General features: G+C 32.8%; 1 protein-coding gene across 1 annotated transcript in view; it reads right to left on the bottom strand.

The window, feature by feature from the left end:
* Positions 1–21,042, bottom strand: part of LOC129225314 (agrin-like) — a 338,344-nt gene that overhangs the window by 62,262 nt on the left and 255,040 nt on the right. Inside the window, 3 exon segments of the mRNA XM_054859904.1 lie at positions 5,580–5,792; positions 10,073–10,271; positions 18,938–19,096. Of these exon segments, the coding sequence (XP_054715879.1) occupies positions 5,580–5,792; positions 10,073–10,271; positions 18,938–19,096 (571 nt within the window).

Genomic DNA, 21,042 nt, shown 5'->3' with positions numbered 1-21,042 from the left:
AATTTTTTTCCAGGTGCAGAGATTGAACTGTTTTTCTTTTGTTATGCATTATTTTGACATAAGTAATTAGCTTTTGATCACAGTTTTCAGTAACTTTTATTTCATTCGAAACTGCTACGTCAGCGTTGGCGTAAACGCTTTGTGTTAACGCAAAAATGTACTAATCGGTACCTTAAATTGAAATTGTAGGTAAAAATCTTACCGTTCGCAGATTCTTTTTGGGCGCTTGTATCTTTAGTTGCGTAGACAGCTATTTAAATTGAATAAAGAAAATGCACAGTACTATCTAAACGAAAAACTCACTATATAAACAAAATATTTACAACTTAGAATAACAAATTCACAAATCGGACTTCATAAAAGATCATTCTTCCGTGTTCCATCAATTGTATTTATTTTATTTCTCGCTGGCGTTGATCGTCTGCTACGATCAACGCCCGCTGTTGCTAGGATATCCACCAGTCACATGGTTTGGTTTGTGAGCAGCAAAAGGGTTGCCATAGCTCGGTCTATTCTTATTATTAGTCTATGGTTTGAAGGAAATAATTGAACAATACCGAACTACACTGTTAAAAATTCAGGAAGATTTTCTGGTAATTGTTACTGTAAAATTGCATCGCCGACGCATCGCTGATTTTTACGGTAATTTATACCGGAGAAATAAGCGATCCCAGCGTCAACTGGTTGCATGTGGCCTACCGAGGAAACCGTAAAATTTTACAGTAACATTTGATTTTTACGGTAATAGTTACTGGCAACATGGATGCCAGTAACTATTACCGTAAATTTTCCGGAAAATTTTTAACAGTGTAGAGGCGTACGAGTCCCGTTCTGTCACGGGCATTTTATTGCATATTCTTCAATAATTTTATTTAAAAACAATATTTTTCAATATTCGACGGAATTCTCATGACAGATCCTTACTGTTACTATCAAAAATCAAATCTCTAGCTTGCTTTATTTGTATTTATAAAACACAACACGCTGAAAAAACTTTTCCAAATGTCCCGTTCCGTTACTAGAATGGCCAACTACAAGACAAATGATCTTCTTGTATCGATCGTAGCTTGGAAGAAAAGAAAAAGTCATATATAAACAATGAAACTGTCTTACACATGTTTTGCAGTCACAAAAAAAAAAAAAAAAAAACTTTTTTAAATGAATGCATTTGGAAAAATATTGTCTGGAAAAATATAGCTGTTGTTCAGAATTTGCATTTAGCTCACTCGCTAGAGGGTGCGTGAGTTCATGCAGGGAATTTGTGTACGTAGTTCAGAATCAATTATGTGAAAGAAAACAAGATGCTCCTAAGCTTTATGCATGAACAGAGCTGAGCAAATTTGTCGTATTCTACGTTCAATAAAGAAAAAGGGAGTCATTTAACGTAAGTGTGTTTTTTTTCTTTCAATGGAAGATAAATTCCATGCAGCAGTTTCAGGAGCTGTATTTTTTCATATATTGCAAAATATATTTCATGTGGCTCTAAAATAAGTAGCGATTACAAAAATGTACGCTATTTTTTCAATAATTTTATCCACATTTTATTCAGTAAAATGTTACACAATATGATAAGCTATTTTAAACGTACTGTCGGCCCCCCGCTTAATCGAGTAACGGATAAACGAATACCCCGCTTATACGAATAAAATATCCCAGAACCGAATATTTTGCATGCCGTAGATGCAATGTTAAAAATCCCCGCTTAATCGAATAATATTTCTTGGAACCGACAGTATTTGTTTAAGTAGGGCCGATAGTATTAATTAAATTTCTCATAATTTTGGAATTTTTCCGATTTCCTATTGCAAAGAATAAGCTGCGAATGAAGTCATAATTGGATCGTAACCACATTAGAATTTCAAAGATGGCTCCCTAAGTTCGCGGACCTTCTCAATGGTTTGCTAAAATAGTTTTAGGTATCAGTGTGATGACATACTCAGCGCTTATACGAGTTTATTTGCATGTTGCTTGATAATGGTGATTAAAGACTTTTGAGCCCAAAAAATTGCAATATTTAGATCGATGACTTAACTTTTGGTTGTACTTTCCCTGTATTTTTTTAAAATTTAAATTAAATGTGAAGACTGAAAGTTGAGATGATTGCTATTTTTGATCTGCAGCTTACGTATTTTCAAATCCAGTAAAGTAATAGCATCAAAATTAATTATAAAAGAACTGAAGCAAATTGTCGTAAAATAACATGTTCAAAAAGAGAGAAAAAAAATAAAATAAAATGAAAAACAGAAAATGTAACATACGACACTGAAAATAAATGATTAACATCTGCGATTCAATATTTTGAAAGGTTTATATTCAAGTGATCCCTTGGTTTTCAAATTCTCAAGTATTCCGTTAAAAATCTGGTCTAAAAACTGAAATATAAAGAAAATATGGATCGAAATTCAATTAATAATAATAAAAAAATCTCTGTGTTTTATTAATGTATGTTTATAATGTCTCAAAAATTTCCAGTTAAGTGTAAAATTGAGATAAGAAAAATTGAAATATTGAAGTCAGAACAGTAATCAACTCTTAAATAACAATAGTTCATATATATATATATATATAAATAATTTAATGATTTATAAATTATTATATATATATATATATATATATATATATATATATATATATTAGGGTGGTCCTTATTTTTGAAGTTGTAGGTATTTTACACGACGCCTCCTCAATTTGTTCCATTATACAAATAAATGATCCATGCAAAATTTTGAGTTTTGAAGAAAAAATTGCGGATTTTCTCATTTTTATGCAAAAATATTCTTAGGTTTCATATTTAAAGTAATTTTGAACCTCAATAGATATTGCTACTTCCAGACAAACCATTCTCCTACTTTCATTCTGTAAAATTTTACATATTACATAAGGTACATGTACACCAATGGCCTTGGGACAGGCATATCGCTATCCGCGTTGGTTTCAAACCAAGCGGCAGGGGAACATTTCTTTCCACCAAGATGGACACAAGGTATTCTAAAGGCCATTAATGAATGACCTAGGCCATTAATGAATGATTTTTGACAACAACAAATTGCCTCCTCCAATCTTTGTGGGTGTTGATTTAGAAATGTTTTTTGTGTATGTAATAGGTGTGGCAAATAGGGTCACTAGGTTTCCATGCTATAAATATAAGTAATAACAATTATATTTTAATTCTCTGTTATTTAGTTATATACTTAAATGTTTATGCATTCTTATAATTTAAATTTTGAAAAATCCTCGATTACCCTACCATAAAAATAAACTATTTTCCATATCAAAAATATAACTTAAAAAAAAATTTCAGATCGGAAAAATCTAAAAATCTATACTTTAAACTGTCTTCTATTTCAGTACATAGCCCTTTATTATCATCAAATTCCTCTTGCAATTCACAAGATTTAGAAACCGAAATGGGTATCTATCCTAACCTGTTGAACTTTTTTTCTATATCTGTTCTACCACAACGCAAAAAAGCTTGATAACTATTGAGATCTGCTCGCATTTCATCAATGTTAGACAAATGCCATATTAGGGACAAAGATGCTGCTCATTTATTAACAGCTTATGTAAATGCAGTAAATTTAAATCCAAATAACCTTATGATCAATCGTACATCCCTTAAGAGAGCAAGAGAAAATCTTCAAGAGGTAAAATCAGATTTCATGAATTTAAATTTAGATTTTTTAGTTATTCCCTGAGATACAAAGCTACATCCAGATATAACTGGAAAAAAACGCCGACAGGCTTACCATGATAGCTTCAGGTTCCAATGTTGAACAGCTACTCAGAATTTCTGAGATATTTCTTCAGTTGCATATGATATCTTAGATGATTGCTCTTTATTGCTAACTGCTCAAGCTGTAGTGTTTTATACAGCGGCTTACAATACCGGCCGTATAAATTGTGCATGTAATTTTTTAGAGCAAAAGCTGAACGGTGATATATTGCATTTGTATTGCTATCATCATGCACTTGAAATCGTACTGCAGAGTGTCTTTAAAGAAGTTCTTGCCCTTCTTAGTTCTAGACTGGTTATTCCATTATTTAAGCGCTTCAAAATTCAAAAATTACACATACCACTTAAATTCTAAAAGAAGATTTTGATGACATATTATTGTTCGTAGAAAGCGGAATTAAGAAATATTACAAAGAATTCTCATAACGTGTAATAATATTTCATGCTGACGTCGTCCCTCCTACAGGGATATGCTTCAGCAACTTGGAGCTTATCTGTGAGCCAGATGGGTGGCAAAAGAAATTTATTGTTTGAATATTTATATATTTAGGAAACAATTTAAATTGACCTTACATGAAGAGATTGCCCGTAAATGCTGTTTTATAGTTAAATGTTGTATGAAGATATAGTTTTTCGTAGCAACCCATTATAGGCCTTTGAAATTAATATAAAGTCTAGTGTCCAAAAAATCTGCAGCGTACAAAATGATGACAAACATGCAGCAGAAGCAGTGATTGAACAATTCATAAATCACTTATGGTACTTAGGGGATGAACTAGTAGCTTTGTCCGTATTGGATGAAAGAATTAACTTTGAAGATAGGAAAAGACTACTTCATAAAAATGCTTGCTGAATAGGAAGACGTGTCTGATGACTGTATAAAAAATTTCAAATAACAGTAGATGATTTGGAATACTTTCTTAGTTACGATCTTCCTCTTTATAGAATCAATTACAAGTCAATAAAACTGTTTGATAAGTTATAACAACAAAAGATGTTTTCCTATTTGATCCTTTTTCATGGCAAAATGAAGGAAGCTATTTAAAGGGAAGAGATATCGTTAAAATGCTGAAAGTTGTGAATGATACAACTGAAAAAGGAGCACAATTAATCGAAGAATTTCACAATCAATTTACCAAATATGAGTCACAAAAGCAATTTAGTATTTTACACACAATCCAAGACTATCGGGAAAAAAAAAAATGCACACGATTGAGATACATTGAGAAAAGCCTACGATTAAGGCAAAGTTTCTAAAGCAATATTTCATTCTTATTCAATATAAAATCTTTAGTCGATATGAAGTAATTAAAAAGATTAATTTTAGTGCTACCTCGCTGCAAAAATATTTTGCAAACATAGGAGAAACGATGTACGAGGCCTGAAGTAAAAACTCGAAGATTTGTGAGAAAATTATCAAAAGTGTTAAAGTTCAACGTCCTAGGGGCACGTGTTATTATTGACCGATCGAGTTTAAATTTTGCACCGGTTACTTTTTATTATAGTGTCACAAAACTAGGGGGCGTCACTTGTTGAATTCCGAAAAAAAAAATTCCCATATAAATAAGGACCACCCTAATATATATATATATATATATATATTAATCTAATTAAATTTTAATTAATTCTAAAATACTAAAATAAAGATTAATGCTACAAAAATGATATAATTATTTATATTATAAATAGTTCAATATACATAAATAATTTAACAATATCTTACGATATTGTTAAATTCTTTGAGTTACCATGAACAGTATTCTTTCTAACACAATATCAAAAAAAGTTGTGCGTTTTGCTTAAAAATGCAGTTTATCGAAAACGAAGAAATATTATCCCGGCTTACCCCCTTCTTTCCGTCGGAACGTATCCCAGGAACAAATTTTCACCGAGGTCTAAGGACTTCAAAGATCCTTGGCTTCTGCCGGCGACATCTTCCTGCCCTTCAAGTGTTAGCATTCCATCTCGCAAATACCTCTTCGCTATAAGCCGGTGGAATTTGCCCAAGTGCAACTTTTGTGGAGAGCGCAGTATGACGGGGCCGTTGCCGAGATTGTATCTGAAAGAAAAAGCATGCATGCGTGACAAAATCTCAAATTTTCTATTTTGGGAGAAAAGTGCTGGTGTAAGAGCAAAATGAAATACTTACAGTTAAAGGCCTTGTTTTATATAACCATATATTTTTAGTAATTATAACATTCATGTTCATTGTTGAAAGTAAGAATTTAGCTGGTTAGATTTTTTATTTTTAGTCAATACATCCAAACCTTTTTTTGTCGATGAATTAAAACATCATAAAAAAAATCGCATTAAAAAAATGTTCGAAACTTCACGAGTAGCTATAAAAAGTTGTTTTTGCAACAGTTAACAAATATATATTTTTTAATCCTTTGAATAGGGATTGCATAAAAAAGTCTCACGTAGAAAAAACGTGAAGTGTTATATTTAAACCAAATCAAAATAAACCAAGATATGATAATTTTGCCGACTCCTGAAAGATTTCCCGAATAATGAAATTTTTGGGAGGTCACTGTGACTTCACATCGGGATTCCCCTGTCTTCACTTGGAAGATACAAACTCGCACTCGTTTTATAAATAATTTCCGCCCGTTTTATAAGTTATTTTCTTTCACCGCGCACGCAAAAAAAAAAAAAAAAAAAATCGCACACACACTCAACAACAACAAAAAAAAACATACAGAAACAGGTTAGGGTGTACATTGAATATTCCACCTTTGATAACATTTCGCGTATCGGAACCAAAAGTGAAAAAATCAAAAAGACAGCATTGCAGAAAATCAAGGTTTTACTCTATGGTCGTTCTTTGTGATTCAGTCTCGAATATTATAATGCGTGTCAAAATTATGATGTGATGTTTAACTAATTTTTTTCTGTCTAAATTAGTAATGCATACTTGAAGCTTTTTTTCTAAATTATGAAACTTTAATGATGTGTTACTACTGGTTATACTGTTTTTACACATGCCCTCCCTAGCACGAGTTAAGTGAGCTAATTTTGAGTAAGTTTTGTTTCGAGAAAAAGCATAAAATTGCATTTTAAACCAATAATTAGTGTGTTTCCAAAATTTCGAGTTGCATCACTTTCGTTGCCGGAGTGCGTTATGTATACTATTTTTTTAAGCAACTAGTTCTTGTTGCACTTCTGCCCTTCCTCGGAACTGATGAGCCAGTGATTTTACACCTCAGAACTGCAAACTTTTTAAAATTTTTACATTTTATGTCTTTTTATATGTATATGCATACCACTAGCGGTAACGAGTCAATTGTTTGTATAAACAGGTATAGAAAAAAATCACCTGCCTACCTACTTTAATTTGTATTTAAAAAAAAATGTGCAAGAAATAAGGCAGACTTTATTAAAAAAAATTTTTCGAAATCATGCTGTACAGTAGCACCTACCAGTACCAGCACGGAAAATGCGAGAGTTTCCCCTAACATTTGAACTAATTACCATTATGCGTTTAATTTTGGCACTTACACCTCTTTGGTTCCAGGTGCTGGAAATATATTGCTGCGGTTGAATACACCACACCTCACCACTTACATTACAAAAAAAAAAAAAAGATCAGGCCTGGTAAGTGTTCAAAATGCTTGTTTAAATGCTCTTAGTTAATATACATTTCTTGCCTAATTGTATTAACTATTTAAAGTAGTAAAACTTTTATCTTTGCCCGAGAACAATTGATGAGTAAATCAATGCTGTTATTGCACACAAGGCAAAATATTTTGGATCATTCGGATCGATGCTTAGCGACCAAAGTTCCAAAATGTTTTCGCATGAAAAAATGGCTTTGGTAACCATGAAATATACATTTTTTAATATTGCTTGATCTTTACAGAAGAACAGCATTCGCTTCTTAATCAAATAATTATTTTGTGCTATTTATTCATAAAAAGACAGGTATCTTACTTATTAAAATTTTCTAAGACTCTTAACGACATTAAGAAAATTTATTTTGTAAAATAACTCTGAAATCGAGTGCAATAAAATCCCGAGAACCCAGCACTCCATAATCCGTGTAGTTTCAGAAAATTGGGCGTCATTTTGACCGGACGAGAAAAACCTGTTGCGCGCGCATTCTCCAAAACTCGGAATTTTCACCACATGGCCACAGATCAGGTTTTAGGGATTTTTGCAATATATCTTACAACTGACGAGATGAAGATCTGATTAGTTTTAGTTTCTCTTTAGATAGCTTGTCTTTCCTACGTTTTCATTTCATTCATAATAAAAATAAAGTCTAGCTTCTTACAGAAAATCGCAAGGCAAGTCTTCTCCTTTATTTTTATGCAATTCAGAGTTCTGAAGATCAGCGGATAAGGATGTAAAATATTTGGTTAAATTCTTTTGTAGTGTCGCATATTATTATAATTTCCTACGTTTTCATTTCATTCATAATAAAAATAAGGTCTAGCTTCCTACAGAAAATCTCGAGGTAAGTCTTCTCCGTTATTTTAATGCAATTCAGAGTTTTTAAGATCAACGGATAAAAATATAAAATATTTGGTTAAATTCTTTTACAGTGTCGCATATTATTATTTCCTACGTTTTCATTTCATTCATAATAAAAATAAAGTTTAGCATCTTACAGAAAATCGCAATGCAAGTCTTCTCTATTATTTTTATGCAATTCAGAGTTTTGAAAATCAACGGATAAGGATATAAAATATTTGGTTAAACTCTTTTGCAGTGTCGCATATTATTAACATAGTCTACGAAACATTTTTTGACAAAACTGATGACAATACAATTGATGAAGAAAATGATGTTTTGCTGAAATAAATTGTTCTAAAATCGAGGATTTTTTCTGGTAGCCCCAGCTTTAATAATCATTACTCGTTTAGCATTGTTTCTTTTACGATTTAATACCAAAAGATATTTTAATGTTTAGATTTGCAAACAGTTGTTTGAATAACTCTTCGTTCTCATTTAATCCTATTCTATCTTTTTATCTTCCGATCTGCGAATATTTTAGAGATAAATCCTCGATCACTGGATGTTTTCGCGTTTACATATTTGTGGCGTAGGGTTAGTAAAAGATTGGTTTTACCAAGTTTACCTAGGCGTTCTTGCATTCCCATTTGTAAAACTATGTGTGGAGAAATAATTGATTACAATTAGCTTGCCAAATGTTGTGTGGACAATCCCTTGATTGCATTTGATGGCATTTAATGTTTTCCTGTTTAGATTTATAAATCCAGGATCGCGTTTAATACGTTCATACATAAATTAACATTATTTATATATGAACTTATATAATGTGATAAAGTATTTTTTTGTTCGATTGTGGTTAATTCTATTAGGAATTTCCGTGTTTATATTTATTAAATACTAGATGAGTAATTCATCGCTTGCATTTAAGTCCGCCGGATATTTGCATGCTTATATTTGTAAAGCGTTGCGTGAGTAAATCCTTGATATTTCATTCACGTGATGTTTTTTCTTGTTTATATTTGTAGTACGTTGTTTTTAAACCTTAGAATTAAAAATTACCGCCTTTCAGTTACAAAAGCGTGTTGCTGTTTTATAGTAGGGTATTCTGTACGCCAATCACTTTGATACTATTATACTTCAAAAATGATTGCGTCCCCAGCGTTAAAAAAAGAAATGTTTTTCAAAGCGTGAAATTTTATTAGAATTTCCACGTTATATAGATGCAATAGATAGAGGGAATTTCACTTTTGAAAGGTTCAATGTCACATTTGCACTAACGATCTCTTGAACCTTTTTGATGTTAATTTTCACTTGCAATTTGCGTCCTTTCTTTTTGTGTGGCAAGGCACAAAACGCATCTATTTATTTTACCTCTAATTGTTACGCGTCATATCTCCCTATAATTTACTCTCCTTTATTTCCTATTCCCCCTCCCCCTTTCTTAATGTCCAGTGCCGACCTGACGCATTTAGAAACTCGCGAAAAGTTTTATACAAGAAAATCGGACAGTGTATGAGGTTGTGAAATGGCAAATATATTGAGAATGAAAAATCAAAAGAAAAAAAAAAGGATATCATTTACAGAACCTATTTTAATTTCTTGAGAAGCATAACTGATTTAACTGATTTAGGAAGCGTACTTCCTTTTTAAGATTTTGAACCCATAGTAAGAAAATCAAATCATGTGGGTACATCAGAAGAATTGTTATCTCATACTATGATTTAGTAGTTAAATATACATTTAGTAAAGGTACCATCATGGCTTATTGTAAAATATGTAGAAAAAGTTATGACTCTACGTGAAACAAAAACTTCATTGAAAAAATCAATTGCTATACTCTTAAGAAACTGTTTCATACTACAAAATAAAATATATTGTACGCACCTGAATTCAACAAAACCATCTCTGATCGCTAATGAAACGAAGTCGCCACTCCCGGTTGACGTTTGTCCGTTGTAAAGTAATATTCCATCTGCAGCAAAAGTCCGAAACTCCAGCTCCAAAGACAATCGAGTATAAGCTTGTAGTCTTGGTAGCTCAAGAAATGAGCGGCCAAAAAATGAAGGTGTTTCAACAAAGTTTTCTAATGGGATACACGAAATAAGTATTAAATATGTTTTCAAGTTTCATCAAAGGAGTGTCTTAAATTTTCATGTTTCTCAAACATAATTATTCTAATAAGCATTGTTCATTAAAATAGAAAATAATAAATAATAAATATGGAGCAAATTTGTGTCGTTGTTTGAAGAACATGTTTGGGATAGAGGAATAATTTATTTTTTAATATCTGGAAGTAGTTAATCAAAATACCGAAACACAAAAATACATTAAATGTTCTTTCTTTAATGTTTTGAATAAACAAATTTAAAAAAAAATAAAAGTAAAAAAATAAATAAATAAATACAATAAATAAAGAAGAGAAAATAAGACAATACGCTTGAATTTTGTATGAGAATCAAAATACGAACCTTTACATTATGCATTAATCTCTACTATTATAATGACTCCAAAGTTTTAAGTAACCAAAATAATTTAAATTTACTGAAATTCATAGAGGCTAATCAATATCTCTAAACATCACGTAAAATGACTTTTTAAGAAGAAAAAAAATGTAATTGAAAAATAACAAATATTGTTAGCGCAATAAATTAATAAATTAGTTTTACCTAAGCGGAATTGTTATATATATATAAAAAAACGTTCTGGTAGTTTTGAGGTAGCATTCACAATAACAACAATATCGTAACAACATCATTATCATCATCAACACCGCCAGTACAAACAATTATAATAATAATATCAATAATAGTACATACTAACATTATTAAAGACTTAAAAAAGTGTTTGGTGTTAGTCTTAAGTTTCCGTTATAATAAAAACTTGAAATTTGTAACATGTCAGGATTTTTTTTAATATTCTAATCAAAGATTTAAAATGAAACTATGTAATGAAATTAAAACAAACTTTTCATTGCACAGTATGCTTTGATCAATACGTCAATCACAGTATCTAACTTCTAAACCAATAACTCTTAAAGTGAATTCCAAAGAAAACTAAAAAATACGTATCTCATACTTTTTGATTTATTGCTCAGATATTAATATTTTGACAGTAACAGTCGAGAACCCCATGTCAGAATCATTATCTGTCAACGGATATAAATTGACAATCTCGAATCGTTAGTACTAATGAAAGCGAAACAAAAGATTTTATCAAGCCCCCTTCTGAAAATCCAAGACGGAGATAGAATTTAATTTCAGTCACTTTTGAAGGAAAAAGAAATTGAAAATCTGCGAGTTTAATTTCGTTTACAAAATTTATTACAACAAGTTTTCCAGCTGAACGACTCGGAAATGAAATGTCATAATGAGAATTTAGCTCTTCCAATCTTCTCCCTAAGAAGATTTCTGAAATGTATGTTTTCGTACTTACATATCTTCATAGCCATGATACAGCTGCGATTTATTTTCATCCTTTGTTTTTTATTTTTAATGAAAATGTTTCTTGTTTCGTTGGAGGTTATTTCTGTCATGGCAGTCGTATTTACTTCTATACTACACTGCATGTAATTGAAAGCTGATAAGAATAATTTTATACTATTGTAAAAAGTGTTTTGTATTAGTTTATTTTAATAAATTTAGTAGGTCTTTAAAATGCGCTATTAACTTTATCATAACGATTTCAGAAAACCATCATCATATGACGCACTGGCAAATGAAAGGGACACAACTCCAAAAAAAAAAAAGCATAGAAGAAAATCGAGGTTTTATACAACAGTAATTTTAAGTGATTTAGTGATTTTCTCTCAAATACTACATTGCGTGCCAGTATATATATATATATATATATATATATATATATATATATATATACTACGTGTCCAAAAAAAAGTCGCATGCCTTAATATTTGGTTGGACTACCTTTTGCGCGTATTGTAGCTTTCATACGTTGTGGCTACTTTTGTAGAGTATCCGTTTTTATTTTCGTCCAAAACTCCATCAAGAGGTCTCCTAAACGTTCGATAGATGAAGGAAGTGTGGTGTGTGATCTTAAATCCTTTTCGACTTTTCGAGTACGTCCCACAGATTCTCGATTGGATTGAGGTCTGAACTTTGTGATGGCCAAATCATGTGTTGAAATGATGCATCATGCTCATCGAACCAAGATTTAACAATTGTAGCCCGTTGTAATCTGGTGTTATCGTCTTGGAATACACCACTACCGCCAGGAAAATAAAAGTCCATAGATGGCACATCCAAGATGTTAAGGTAATGTGCAGACTTCATTTGGTTGGTGCACAATGCAGCTGAGCCTAGTCCAGATGAACAGAAACAACCCCAAATCGTTACACTGTCTCCGAAAGAGTGCACAGTGGAAACGAGGTATGTAGGGTTTATTGCTTCGTGTGGCTTTCTTCGAGCCCTGACGCGTCCGCCATTTTGAAAGAGCGTAAATCTTGACTCATCGGACCACATGCCCTTTCTTCAATCATTAACAGTCCAATTTTTATGATCTTTTGCAAATTGCAGTCTCTTTCTTCGATTAATGACACTCACAAGTGGCTTCCTTTTTGCAACACAGCTTCTTAAACCCGATTTTTGAAGTTCTTGTCGCATTGTGTGCTTGGAAATTGTTTTACTTCACTCGTTGAAGAGTGCTGTGAGTTGAATGGTCGATTTCTTGCGACATTTCTTCACTAATCGCTTCAGAGAACGCCGGTCACGTTCGTCCAGAATGGATTTGCGACCACAAAGATGTCGCGAACAGGTAGCTTCTCCGCCATCATTCCACCTTTTAATAATGCGTTGAACAGTTCGCAATCCTATACCACTAATTTCAACTATGTCTTTGCATTTTGTCCCACTTTGGTACAGGCCAACACTTTGCCCCTTTTTGAACTCTGTTGCATCACTTCCTCGAACACAACTACCGACTCCAGCCAAGCTTACTTCGAACTAAACAGTCTTCTAGTGCAACGCCCGCATTTTAAGTTTGCATCGAGCAAATATTTGTGCAAATATCTGTAATACTCGTCGAATCACCTTCTTCCAAACTTGGAACGTTTAAAATTCGACCGCGACTTTGTTTTGGACACTTAGTGTATATAGTTTGTGGTTTACTGGTTAGTTTTTGTTGTTGCTGTCGTGTGCTAGCAAGGTGGGCAAATTGGGGTGCGCTGCTTCACTTTTCCAACTGAACTGTAATTTGATTTGAAGTCTGACTTCCACAGTACGAGTACACACATGCTATAAGCTTATAGGGTAGGCAACCATTCACAGCCCAATAACTCGTTCACACAAAGAAAGGATAAGGGCAGGAGAAAAAAATTAAATCCAATCCCAATCTGGGATTTGAACCCGGGACCTCCCCATCGCAGCCAGATTACTCTGATCACTAGAGAAAATGGGGGGGGGGGCTTTTGTTGTCTAAATTATTGATGCATACTTAAAGTTCAAAATTAGTTCTTCTAAATTAAGAAAATTTATTGATGCATTACTATTGATTATACTGTTTTTACGCCACCACCCTCCAGTTGTGTTAGCTACCTTTGTGCGAGTTTTATGGCAAGAAAGAGCATTGCATGCATATTTTAAATTAATAACTGATATAACGAATAAATACCTTTGTGCTGAAGATTCAAAAAATCAGTAATCCAACGTCATTAAGCACAAAAATTGCAAAAAATTGCAGACACGTGTTTCGGTGTTACAATTAACACCTTTTTCAATGCAAAGAGGTGTGAGCTTCTGGATGAAAAGTCATCCGAGAAAAGCAACACGGTGGAACAGGAGATAGTATAAATATCCACTTTATTTATACTATCTCCTGTTCCACCGTGTTGCTTTTCTCGGATGACTTTTCATCCAGAAGCTCACACCTCTTTGCATTGAAAAAGGTGTTCCTTGTAACAGCAAAACACGTGTCTGCAATTTTTTGCAATTTTTGTGCTTAATGACGTTGGATTACTGATTTTTTAATAACTGATATGTTTTTCGCACATTTTGAGTTGTGGCATTTTCTATGCCGGTGTTCGGCATTGTGGTCATTTATGTGACGTCAAACATTCTATTTTCTCATCCAGACTCTAGGGAAATTGTACATCCTATACGCATTGTTACGCATAATTTGTTTTAAACAAAATATTTATGCTCTAAAAATAGTGTTTTTGTGTAAACGCTGTAACAAAAGCTTCACTTAACACAAAAAGATAATACATTTTCTGATAAGGTATACTTATTAAAAATTAAAATATATTTAAACAGCATTTTGTATTCTAGAAGTTAAGGTAAGTTTTCGGTAGGTGGAGTGAGGATAGGTCTTACAACATCAAACGATTAAAAGCAAATGCTTTTTGTTCGTATCGTAGAAAAGGGCTTTTCAGCCATATTGGGAAAACAAAAATGGTTCTATGCGTTAATGTTTTGCCAGTTTAGATGCCTTCGATAATAAAAAAGGAAACAAAATGTTATAGGCATTTACTGCTTTTCTTTTATCAGAAAAAAAATGCCGCACAAGCAACAAACAAGGTACAAACTGTTGTAGCTGAACCGAACTGTGTGGAAGCGGTTGTTAGGTTAAGGCTTGCGATTTTAACTTTACAAATCAAGAATGACCGATGAGGCTCTTCAGTATAGCTTAAGATTAGATTAAAATGCTGATCAAGATGTACCCTACCTTGTTGATCATGAAAATTATCAGAAACGTTTGAGGAGCATTTTGTGAAGCTTGGCTACACAAACTGTTGTGATGGTTAGATTTGTCAAGATTTAACAGCTGTTAAAAATCACTAGAGTCCTTTTCTTTTATCCCTAATGAGCAACATTAGATGGCAGTGCAACAGAAGTATGTTTTTTCTTTGGCTCAATTTCCTGTTCAAATCGTCAAATTCTCTATTCCTTGTTCAACTAAAAATAAGATTTTTTTTTTTTTTCAGATTTTCAAATTTCATTTTCCAACTTCATTTTTGCATACAAAAGCAAGTTTTGTTCTGTCCTTCGAGGGCGGGGTGAACAAACGTGGATACCATCTCACACAAAAGGCAAAGTAACCCATATAATTCAAATGAATATGTGTTGAATTTAAAATATTTTGTGTTTTCATTTTTCTTCAAAATCCGTGTGAACTTTTACCAAGAAAAATAAAATCACTTATGCCTCCTACTTCTTGCTTATGGGTTTAAAAATTTCTTGTATGCGGAAAAAAGAACCTTTCAAAAATTAAGATTAAAAGATTGGAAGTCGACCACGGGGTCATCATCAAGTCTAAAATTTTATTCCTTCATGATGAACTTTAATACTAAGAGGAAAATTAACATTATGGCACTGCAATTATTGTTGCTTGAATTGCAGCGAAGCACATGACAGCGCTAAAGATTAGGAGAGAGATGGTGATGATGGCCCTAATGTGTTGCTGCAATCGACTGCACAGAAGGACAGGAAATGCATTTGAACAAAACTTTGCATCTATATGTCATTTAGTGGAGGAATTAAAATAACTCCTTAACTGGAGTTAGATATTTGTGGTGGTTTTATTATGAATCAGTTGGTCAACAAAATGTGGCTAATTTCATTAAACTGCACTGAGTTGCGAGTTTGATAGCTTTTTTAAAAATTGTTCTTGGGTGAAAAATGGCTGCTTTTGGTTACATCCTTTTTTCCCTATTTTTGATTTAAGGATTATCCTTCAGTTTTCAACCGTTAAAACAACATAATATTGGAATTCCTGAAAAAATGTTAATTCTGTATTGTCCCTATACTAGAAGGCAGACATTCTGACGTAGATGCACAAAAATAAAATATTTTAAAATGGAAGTATTTTGGTGAAAAATAACAAAAAGTTTTTAAAAACTTTTCATCTTATTAAAAGTTTTTATAAAAATGCAACAAACGTGTAAAAAGAGCAAAAAACCTGCTGTTTACTAATAAAATATTTTTTTCTTAAATTTATTTTACTTATATATACAGGCGTCCCTCGTATAGCACGGTAATTGTACAACACGGGTTCGATATTACACGGTACAAAACTTGAGTTTAATAGTACTGGGTTTTGATATGAAGCGAATTTCAAAAGTTTGAATTTTATTTTTGTTCAATACACTGGTGAAAAATTGTTTTGAAGAAAATTTTTGTGCCTTTATAATTGACCTCAAGGTATGTGTTGAAATTAAAAAAAATGAGAAAGCTTTTTTTGCTGTAATAACATAGCAACAAAAGATTCTATTTTTGATATAAAATATGCTTTTTTTAAGCGTTATATTTTATATTAAAATTTTTTCTCTCCTTTATTTCATTAGTGGAAACAATAAAAAAGTAAAATTAATTTATGCTCCAATGGTACTATATCCAACGTATAAGTGCTGTACTTATTTTATTTTCGTATTTTTTTTTAAACTTTTGCAACTAAAAAGAGGTGTTCTTTGTAATAGAGTAAATGTTTTTTCTGCAGTTGAAATTTAAAAATTTGATGATGAACATGAAAAAAAAGAATTTTTTTTTGGGAAGCTTTAATTTATTTTTTTCTTCACTTTAAAAAACGAATGTTAGTTAGAGAACGTAATCTGCTCTGTGTCTTCAGACCCCTCCAATTTTAATATCATGAATTCTTTCAACTCTGCTTCCTTTTCACCTTTTTATACTGAGATTTAATAAAGGAAACCATCTGGCACCTACTTAAAAAAAGTATCAAACACTCAAATGAGTTGCAGGGAGAAAAGATTTTTTCTCCCTTCCTTAGAAAGTCGTAAATAAATATAGTGAAACAAATTTAATGAGGCATGGTGTAAAAAAACGTTTTTTTATTAAGCTTTATTTGTATTAAGTATAATTTAAAGCGTTACTTTTGCAAAAATTACACTTAAAAAGAAATAAGTTTCCAGCGTGGGAAGAAAATTAAAAGAATAAGTTAAAAACATGTTCATGATTTGAAATATCTTTAAGCGTGAAGGACATAATATTTAAAAAGCTAAGATCCGTGTTGCTAAAACTTAATTAACGATATCTTAAATATTATTTTTTGCATTTTTTTCCAGTTTTGTTTAATGTCGGAAGAATTTAACATGGAAAATATGATGATTACTTCTTGTTTTTAAAGCAGTTATTCCCAAGTTTTGCATTTATTTATTAGATTGCATTAGTTCGTATAAGTATTAATATATTTGGCATTTTAGAGGAGTGTTTTAAGCTTTTACTGCAAAAAAATCCTTACACAGGAAATAGAGCATGCCTTAGTAAAGCCTGAGGAAAAAAAAAGGAAAAAAAAAAAAACAAGTTTTAATTATTCAAATAAAAAGAGGTGGAAAATACGACACTATACTACTGTAGACACGTAAACGGCAGTATCTGCAGAAATGAGTTTTCGAAATACTTGAAGCAACGTGATTTGAATTCAATACAGTCAACTCCCGAATATCCGCGTTTCGGATTATCTGCGAGTCTTTTTACATTTTTACTTAATTTTACAAAAAAGGAAGTATTGTATTCGCAAAAAAATTTTCACTAAAAAATCGACATTAATTTCCATTTTACTCACCCCCGAATGAATGTTGAGATTTTTTTTTCGACTCGACCACACGTGGATAAGTGCCTAAGAGCGTATAGTCACGCGAAATACCCTTTTTGACGATTCCCGAGTTAATTATAACGAGTTTTCTCGTGACGTCTGTATGTACGTATATATTTACGTGCGGATGTGCGTATGTGCATATTTATGTCGCATAACTCAAGAACGGTATGTCCTAGAAAGTTGAAATTTGGTACGTAGACTCCTAGTGAGATCTAGCTGTGCACTTCCCTCTTTTTGGTTGCGTTCGGGTGTTTCTAAAGGGATCTTTTGCCCTTTTTTGGGGGGAAATCATTGCTAATTTCGATGTAAACTCAAGTGGTATCATAATTTGCGGACACTTAGTGATATGTCGCCAGTCTTTTTGTCGCCAAGTTTTGTCGCCAACTTGGCGACAAATTGGGCAATTTTTTTTTAAATCTGATTTCAATTTGGCCATAGCGGGTGATATTTGGAGAGTAAACTGTTGAATCACATTAAAAGTGCCAGTAATGGGGAAATGACATTAAATTCGATTAAAAGGAAGTCATGTGATGCACACATAAGCTTGTTTGTGATGATTTTTGTTTTAAATTATGTTAATGATACGTCTTTTGATCATTTTCCTCTGTATGGTAGTGAATTTGGTTTCATAACATCAAATTTACATTATATGCGTTATTTGCTAATAAACTTAACTTGTAATTAATTTGGGCGGTGTTGTGAGAGGTATAAAAATTTCGAAGAACGTTCTTCAACTTCCAGAACATTAAAATTGGTAAAAGTGATTATAAAAGAGGGGATATAATTGATTAGATGGTGCCTGGCTCGCAAAAGGAAAGTTCCGGGCTACATGCTAGCCAGTCGAAGATCATCCGTGTTCACTGATGATGACTGGGGCACGTTAAATATGTCGTGATTATAAAATCCTCCACTTGAATCAATACTTCTGGGGGCACTAGGCCAAGAGTTGCTCGATTTCTTTTTTGGTTCTAAATTTCGAAACATTGATTGATAGTGCTTCCATCTATCGTATGCTGACTGAGCCAATTTATACTTTCACCTAAATAGTGCTTGTTAAAATAGAAGCCGTCCCTCACTACCGTAAATCGACTAGTAATTCCTACTCGGGTTCGTTTTACCGAGTGGTATTAGTAATAACAACATAATAGTTTGGCACATGAGAGGTATGCGCATTTTTTACTAGCTTACCTATGGCAACTGGAGTTGCAACTGTTGGTCTTGTCGTCAGTTGATAGCTCTCAGGTCTGCTGAGTGTGATATCTCTGGTTGACTTCGTTTCCGAGTGATCTGCGGCTGCCATGCGCTGTACAGTGGATCTTCTCACAGGCCCAGGGGTTGGAACAAGATGGGGTGCTAAGAAAATAAGAGTTTAAGTTTCTTATTAGCAAATTAAAGAGCATCAATTTAAGCCTCAATAGATATAAACACACGCTTTTCCCTCTTCCTTAACCACTTAATGCATTTACCCGTGTCTGGGCCGGATGAAAGTTACTGGTGATAAACTTCGCGTCCTTTCTAACGTAATGTCTACTAATGGTGGTCAACGGAACTTTTTACTGAGTGGGATTTTAGGAAAAGTTGCCGGATTCACGGAATCCCGCACCCTGGCATGATGCGATATCATGGGTTACAACCAACATGCTAGTATGGACAGAATCTCGGTGAGGAGATTTTTAGGGTCAACCCCAGTAACCTTCCATTTAAGCACAGATTTACAATCCCAATATGACAATTTATGTCCATGTGAGGACTGTTATTACCTAACTTTCTCCTTCTAGAAGGTAATTTCTGGCAGCGCTGGTGTCTGAGTCAAATTGAAAATCGTCAAAATCATCTCACAACTGCGAAATGTCTACACGTTGGTTTGTGATAACGTTGTGAAAAAACGTTTTTGAGATAAGAGCCAAAAAAAAAAAAAATAATTGTGTTATTATCCGGAGTATTTTTTAATGGATTTTCTTTATCTGTGTTTCTTTTTCCACTGTAAAAAAGAAATGTGCAGCTTACTCCGTAAATACGGTGGAGGCAAGTAACTTTCCGGTTACTAATTTCCTCCATAACAATGGAGTAACTTAACTGATAAACTGGCGCATTGTATGAGCGTTACACCAGTTTTATCAGGTAAGTTACTCCATTGCTATGTCGGCAGCTAAGCTGCCATCGCTTCTACAGAGTAATTTTACACAATTGTTTTACAGTGAAGACTTTTTCAAATACCCAGCATTATAGACTTAACTTGACTGGCAAAAACACATATCACGTTAAATTCGTCTAATGTTACTCATGTACCTACTGACAAGAATAATTTTGATTTCATCAGTACTGCCTGTGAAGTATTTGCCACGCTTTAGTAATGTATCGTCGTCATTATTAAGCATTGCACAAGGCTCCTACAGGCATACCCCTAAAGGCTAAATTCGAGAGTTCACTGTTTTGCGTTCTGTATCTTTATATGTCACATATTGCATTTAAATTTTATATGTATGCAATTGTGTATCATATTTTGTCTTAGTGGTGCTTTTGAGTACTATACATTTTTTGAACAGATCCTTCAATTAGAAATTAAATAATTAATATTTAAAATTGATTTTAATGCAATAAATATTTTTTATGTTAAAGGCTGCACAACTTATTTATTAATTTTTTTATTATGCAGTACGTAGGGTAACGGCACCTGTAACAGACAAGGGTCCGGTGACAGACAGTCATAAGTTTGGATTTAAATAATAAGAATTTTACGCGGGTAAAACTAATATTGCTGTGGCCCATGAATACAGTGCAACCATCTAGTATTATAAAAGTGAGTTTTGTAAGCCAGTTGGTTTTTACAAGGCAGGTTATGAACAGCCACCTCGAGGTCTGCCGGTGTTTCATGTTAATTTAAAGTTAATAACATTTTAGTTCTAAAAATAAAGAACGTTTTCACATTTTGGAAAGAAAAAAAGTTAATTTTATCCATTATTCATTCTTTCCTAATCGTATTTGTTACTGGGTATCATCAGATTTTTCTGTGTCTGTTGCTGGGGCGTCGGGTCTTTTTTCGAAATTGAGCAAATAAAGATAGAAATAACTAGTTCAGAGGATCCAGAAGCAGCCCAGCAAGTCTGTTTTGTCGGATACCTTCATCCAAGAAGAAGGAGTTCCCCAGGGAAGTGTGCTAAGCGTAACTCTTTTCATAATCGCAATCAATAGCTTAATTGATCAACTGCCTCCTTCTGTAAAAGGTACCACGTTCGTTGATGATTTTCAAATTTCTTTTTCTTCATTGAGCATGAGTATCATTGAAAGACAAC

Source organism: Uloborus diversus, chromosome 6 (genome assembly GCF_026930045.1).
Source record: "Uloborus diversus isolate 005 chromosome 6, Udiv.v.3.1, whole genome shotgun sequence".
In the NCBI taxonomy this organism is placed as follows: Eukaryota; Metazoa; Arthropoda; class Arachnida; order Araneae; family Uloboridae; genus Uloborus; species Uloborus diversus.
Note: the sequence above shows the minus strand (reverse complement) of the source record. Positions and strands in the feature narration are given on the sequence as shown.